Source organism: Dreissena polymorpha, chromosome 16 (assembly GCF_020536995.1).
Source record: "Dreissena polymorpha isolate Duluth1 chromosome 16, UMN_Dpol_1.0, whole genome shotgun sequence".
NCBI classification, from domain to species: domain Eukaryota; kingdom Metazoa; phylum Mollusca; class Bivalvia; order Myida; family Dreissenidae; genus Dreissena; species Dreissena polymorpha.
Window position 1 is genome coordinate 25,643,255 of NC_068370.1, and position 7,305 is coordinate 25,650,559.

Sequence of the window (7,305 nt, forward strand, 5' to 3'; positions counted from 1 at the left end):
CAGCAGTCTGTTCAGGTTTTATGCTGTTTGCTGCTAATCTGTAAATAAGGTTTGGAGTTGAAGCCTTTAAAACCTGAATTATTAGTTCGCACAGGCTAATAGGGGATGAAAATTTCTGCTTTAACGATTTTTTTGTTTTAAGGTCCCTTCTTAATAAAAATCCATTGTAAATCTCTGATAAGCCTATTTAGAAGGCACAGGCTAATCTGGGATGACTCATAATGCATATGCATTAAGCCTTGTTTTCCCAGCATGTGGCTCTACAAATGAACCTGTCCTTGTCAGGGATCAGTGTTGACTTTTTGCAATATCAGATAATAAGCGTAATATTATCAAGAAGACAAAAAGTTTTCTCATTATAATGAAACTTTAAGGTATTGCATAATGATTGCATAAGGTTGTGCAAGAGGGCTCTTTGTCCTCAGCGGCCAATTGTAAAAATCTGGATAACTCTTATCCAACGGATAACTTTTGGTTATCTTATCATAAAATTGAAGATAACCAAAAGTTATCCGCTGGATAAGATTTATCCAGATTTATACAATTGACCGCTGGTCTCTTTATTATGTCTACAAGATAGTCATTTTAATTGTTGAATTTTTTTGAAGAGCTTATTTTAAACAGATGTTAACATATGTAACACTGGATTAACAATAATTCAAAAGCAAATTCAAGTTGGCCTGTATCACTTCATTTAAATTCAAACAAAATGCCACTGAACTTTTAAACAAAATGGATGATGCTGAATTTAGTTGTGGTGACAGAACATCACATTTTTATTGGCAAACTTGTGACATGTTATTGAAGTTGGCGCACTTTTAAAGATCAGCCTAAGTAAACTGCCTCTTAAACTATTTGACAAAAGATACAAAATTAATTTCTATTAGGTCACAATGTTAACCTGCTTGTCGTGCAACTTTCACAATTTCAGACTCTTAAATGGTAGCTAGGATTTATGGTCTTGCACTGAAGTGAAATGCTTTGTTTCACTTTGTGTACACTATTTACTTGGGTTACAAAGAAAAACAAAATAGTTCCCTTATGCCCTTTAAGATTTTTCTACATCCTTAACCTTTGCACTCTAAGGAGCAAAGTGTCAATTGCTATATGCAACCGGCATAAAACCAGAACAGCCTGCCAGCAACTCGCACTCTGTTCAGGTTTCATGCAGTTTGCTGCTTATCTTATGGTTGAAATTGAAGGCTTTTAAACTTTATTCTAGTTACAAATGTCTACATTTTGCTTTGATTTTATAGCAACTACAAACGAATCAAAGTACGTATTTGAGTGGTAAAGTGTTTACAACTTGTGAATACTGTTTGTTTTACATCTTTTAGGTAACTATGAGAATTCTAGCATAGGAGTAGCAACAAACGAAAACCTTCAAGGCAAAGTGCAAACATTGAAAAAGTTGATGCAAGAACGCAAGCTGCGTAGACAGGAGAAGAGAGGCTTGCGTTCCCCATACCAGTGGCCAAACAAATTACAGCACGTCTACCAGAGAATGCGAACCTCTGGGCCTTTGAACTACGAGGCTTCCACTCTTCCACGTGACATCGAGGTCACTGCGGGCAATAAGGAGTCACACAGCGATGCAAGCCCAGCCTTCGCTGCTTCCACGCAGACCGCAATAGAACACGAGAGTGTTCTTGTCTGAGACCATGCATGCTGTAATTGCGCAGCAAGTTGGCTCACGTTTGGTTGTGTCTAACCCTTTAGACACATTGTTTTGTTTCACGGCCTGTGGTCGATCATCCACCATGGCCGTTGTGTATTTTCTGTGGAGGGTCTGAGAGGGACACTTTTTGCTGAAGTGATGGTTTTGTGTCACGGACTTGAGATTTTGACAGTTGTTCAGCCATGTTCCATTTGTGTTTGTACTAGTGTTGTATCATTAACGTATAAACTGCACGATATATACCACCATGTGTGACATACATTTCGTATGACTCAATACTGCTAGTGTTACAAAGATTTCAGTAGCAAATGCATTGGTACATTATATTTTGAACAAAGAGGATATGGCATGAATAATTTAAACATGTTGAGTGGCATTTATTGCTTAAACGTTAACAGCATGAGGCGATTAATAAATTCACAACGCTGAAATTTGAATTAAAGCAGTTGATGTTTTATAATTAGGCAGAGCTGTTAGAAATGTTTAAATTGTGGGGATGTGTTTGTATATATGTACAAAAATTGCTTTCTTAGATGTGACAATATTGCATGAATTATATAATTATACAGCTATTATTCTTTAGGTGTGGTCCTTCAAATGCAAAGACTTTGTCAGCCCTGAATCCATTTCACCATATTTTACCATATTTAATTACAAACATGCTTTTTTTCATCAAATTTATTTACTATCAGTTTAAATATTGAATTCATTAGACTTGCATCTTTATTATACAAGTAAGAACGAGGATTTAATGGGACAATTTTTTTCTTGAGTTAAAATTACACAATGAATATTCATTTGATATGTTGCACACACATTGATGTTAACTTAAGCAGACTTCTAAGTATATATATTGTCAAATGCGGTTAATTTTTCTCAAATTTCTTTGCTAATAAGATGAACAGAATTTTAATTAACCAGAACAAATGCGAATGAATGTCAAACCAGAACTTATGTGCGTGACTGTCATCTATGTGAAGCAAAACCTAACTAAAATGAATTTCATAGACGAAAGAAAATACATTAATATCACATAACAAGACTTGTAGTAACACGCTTCACACTTTCATCATTTATTTTTTAATATGTTAGATAAATTTGAATGGCGACTGACATTCCCAAGTTCATTTTAAATCTGTCATCGACCTTACATTGCTTTTGACAGTTGTAACATGAATTTTGTTTTATTGCCCTTAAATGTCGCTTACTTTTTGTTATTTTAATGATGAATGTTGTGCAAGGACAGCTCTATGCTACTTTCATTGTTTCATTGGTCTGATATTTGATATTGGCTTTGCGTTTATTTTCCACAAGTGGGTTTTTAATGAAATGTCATTAGTATGAATTCCATTACTCCCCCTTTGTCAGGAAAAATATTGCTGACAAACAATCTGCTGCATCCTGCGCAACAACATGTTAACCCTTTGCATGCTGGGAAATTTGTCGTCTGCTTAAATGTCGTCTGCTGAATTTATAAAATTCGCATTTTCTTCGATTTTTTTCAAAGAATACTATCATAATAGCAAACAGTTTTTATCCTGATGAGACGCCACGTTCTGTGGCGTCTCATCTGGATCCAAACTGTTTGCAAAGGCCTTTAAAATTCGGTTCCCGCACTGAAAGGGTTAACTTTTCTACTAGGAATTTCTATATCTCTGTTGATTCTTTGCTGAACAACATGTGTTCACTAGTTTAAAGCTGATATTTTAAAAAGCATAGTGTAGGTGTGTGTACGTAATAGTTGTCCTTGAACGAAATATGATAAGATTAACAATAAACAGGAACTGCTTCTGATTGGTTTCTTTTATTGCATTGAACTCGAAAAAGTTATAAATAAGTGTATGCAATTATTTATACATGCAAAATTACAAAAAACAAATGAGGTTCTAAACTAAGGTCGCCATTTATGTAAATGTACATTTTTGGATTTTTCAGTTTGTTTCGATTTCATAACTGCCCTATTATTTGTACATATATAAATAAATGTATTTATATTGGCATGCCGTAGAGGCCAGTGTGTATTTGTTAGCAAGAGGGATTGACAATATTTTGTATATTTTCTTATATCCTGCAATACATTACATTTGATTATTTAATTTATTTATTCTGGAATAAAAATGGCAAGAATCTGTTGATATAATGCTGCATATCATTTCAAATATCAGTAAGCAAAAAGGGGAATTATAAATATTTAATAGTTTCTGACATAACAGATACAACATTTCTAAGCAAAAAGCTTTTTTTTTCAAATGTGTCGCATTTTGAAAAAACTGGGCATAATGCATGTGCGTAAAGTGTCGTCCCAGATTAGCCTGTGGAGTCTGCACAGGCTAATCAGGGACAACACTTTCCACTTTTATGGTATTTTTCGTTTAAAGGAAGTCCCTTCTTACCAAAAATCTTGTTTAGGTGGAAAGTGTCGTCCCTGATTGGCCTGTGTGGACTGCAAATGCGACAAAAATAATGAATGATAGTTTGTCATATTTTTTTTACTGGTCTGTCTGAAACGCAATTTTGTATTTTTGATAAATGCAAATTTAACATGATATGTCGTAATTACTGTTTACTTACTTTTGTTTGAAATCATTAATGTTGCTGTGCAAAAATGTAGATTATAGAATGTAGCTAGAGAAGGCTAATATGGACAGTTATGCTGTTTGTGTCTGTGAAAATCAATTTATTCGCAAGGCTTGAATTCACATTAATTTTTTCCAGTCAAATGTTTTTTTGTTTTTTTTTTGGGGGGGGGGGGGGGGGTTGTCAAAAATTGTTATACCTATGTTAAAGTTATTTCATGAAAAACAAAATCTACCTTGTCTCTTTTATCAAAAGGCATCATGAAAATTTAAACAATTATGTTTTGCAACCAAAGCAGTTAGTTAATCTTCATTTTTCAGAGAAATAATTGTTCAAGCCTCAAACAGAACAACTGTTTCTTAAACATGCCCAGAGAATGTGGCCATATATTATTTGACTCGGGTACTTAGCCTTCTATATTTGATGTTTGTGTTCCATTTCAAAACTTGTTGAATGACACAAATAAAGTGTTACTGAACATCACTTGTTTATTGTCGTTTAAAATAAAAATATTGGTAATAAGATGTAGCGGCTATGTCTTATTATTAGAAGGTCTGGATTTGAACTAACACCAAGAGCTAGCTACCCAGTAAATCCGCTAGCTAGTTTAGGCTTTTGATGCATCTATAAATAAAATAATGAATCATGAAAATAACGTCAAATTTTCGTACTGACTCACAAACCTTTATTCTTAAAACGAACCAAAAAATGTATCCTGATGCATGACTTATTAGCCACTTTAATGACATATCGATTTATCCTTTCCCACTCCGAAGCAAAGTGAAAATGACCATGTGCAAACAGCATAAAACCAGAACAGCCTGCTAGTAACTCGCAGTCTATTCAGGTTGTATGCTGTTTGCTGCTCATCAGTATCTATGGGTTGGAAATGAAGCCTTTAAAATTTGAATCCAGTAAGAAAGGTCTTTAATTAAATGTAACTTTCTCAGGGACTACATATGCGTCAAAATACATATCTAAGTGGTAAAGGGTTATGCATGCACATGAGCCACTTCATCGTAAAACTGGGCTTACCAGTTATAATGTATAGTAGTGAAAGTGTCGTCCCAGATTAGCATGTGCAGTCTGCAATGGCTAATCAGGTATGGTACTTTCTGCCTGTACATGAATTTAGTTTAAAAGAGACTTCCTTAGAACAAAAAATACCATACAAGCAGAAAGTGTTGTCCAAGATAAGTCTGCATTCTACAACAATTTATATATAAGCATTAAGCCCTTTTTTCCCGGAACAACAAGAGCTGTGTTCCTAAAACACAATGCCCCCTACTGCGCCTCTTTGAAGCCATATATTTGACCTTGAAGGATGACCTTGACCTTTCACCACTCAAAATGTGCAGCTCCACGAGATACACATGCATGCCAAATATCAAGTTGATATCTTCAATATTGCAAAAGATATGACCAAGGTTTAAGTTTTGGGACAGACACTCACATACAATGACACACACATACAATGACAGACAGACAGGCCAAAACCAATGTACCCCCCATCATTCGATCCAGGGGCATACAAAAGTACACAACAAATTGGCAGTCTTTACAACAGCGAATCATTTCATTTGTGATAATGAGAAAGATATTGCAGTTACACACAATCAAGAATAACATAAAAACATGCCATTTAACATGTAACAGCATAATAAACATGTCAGAATTGTCATGTAAAAGAAAAAATGAAGTCATTTCACCCTACACATAGTTGAAACACGTGTAGCATGCAATTTGTGCAATTTTAGGATTCATTGAGAAGAGGAAGAGTATTTTTTTTTTTTAAGTGAAAAGAATTTAAATGGCTTCAATGGTTAAATGTCTTGTGACCCTTGTGAATGGACCAGTTTGACACCAGGGGTATGATTTGAATAAAATTGGTAGAGGAACACAATGCAATTATACATGCCATATACCAAACCTCACAGCCTTACTGTTTCAGATATTTATTCATGTTTTTAGCTCACCTGAGCACAATGTGAGCTTTTGTGATAGCTTTTTGTCTGTCGTGCGTTGTGCAGCGTCAACATTTGACCTGTTAACACTATAGAGTAGAAGCCACATTAATTGTCCAATCTTTATGAAACCCAATGATATCTTAAACGTGTTTGAAAAACGCTTCCAGTTGGTTGAAAAAACATGGCCTCCAGGGGGCGGGGCATTTTTCCTAACATGGCTATATATGGCTATAGTAAAACCTTGTTATCACTCTTGAAGCCACATTTATTGTCCAATCATCATGAAACTTTCAGAAGATTTGTCCTAATGATATCTTGGACGACTTAGAAAATGATTTCAGTTGATTGAAAAACATGGCCCTGAGGGGGGCGGGGCAGTTTTCCTTATCTGGCTATAGCAAAACCTTGTTAACACTCTAGAGGCCACATTTATTGTCAGATCATAATGAAACTTGGTCAGAAGATTTGTCCCAATGATATCTTGGATGAGTTTGAAAATGGTTCCAGTTGGTTGAAAAACATTGCCACCAGGGGGCGGGGCATTTTTCCTTATATGGCTATAGTAAAACCTTGTTAACACTCTTGTCCTAGTCTTGCTATATATATTGCTATAGTAAAACTTTGTTAACACTCTTGACACATTTATTGTCCTTTTTTCATGAAACATGGTCAGAAGATTTGTCCCAATGATTTCTTGGAAGAGTTCAAAAATGGATTTGTTTGGTTGGAAAACATTGCCACCAGGGGGCAGGACATTTTTCCTTATATGACTATAGTTTAAACTTGTTAACATTTATTATATAAGTCACATTTATTGTCCAATCTTCATGAAACTTGGTAAAAAAATATTGTTCTAATGATATCTTGAATAAGTTAGAAAATGGTTCCGGTCTGTTGAAAAACATGGCCGCAATGGTGCAGGGCATTTTTCCTTATATGACTATATATTACTATTTCACTATAGTAAAACTTTGTTAACACACTAGAGGCCATATATGTTGTCTTATCTTAATGAAAGTTGATCAGACGATTTGTCACAATGATACTTTGGATGAGTTCGAAAATGGTTCCGGTTGGTTGAAT

At 34.9% G+C, this 7,305-nt stretch overlaps 1 protein-coding gene across 3 annotated transcripts in view; it reads left to right on the forward strand.

Moving 5' to 3' along the window:
* Positions 1–2,291, forward strand: part of LOC127862427 (midnolin homolog) — a 44,079-nt gene extending 41,788 nt beyond the window's left edge. Inside the window, exon 7 of one of the 3 annotated variants that reach the window (XM_052401547.1) lies at positions 1,338–2,291. In XM_052401547.1, the coding sequence (XP_052257507.1) occupies positions 1,338–1,657 (320 nt within the window). In that variant the 3' untranslated portion in view covers positions 1,658–2,291. The remainder of the gene's footprint in view (positions 1–1,337) is intronic. The other 2 variants (XM_052401549.1, XM_052401548.1) reach the window with 2 other exon arrangements.
* The last annotated feature ends 5,014 nt before the right edge of the window (positions 2,292–7,305 follow it).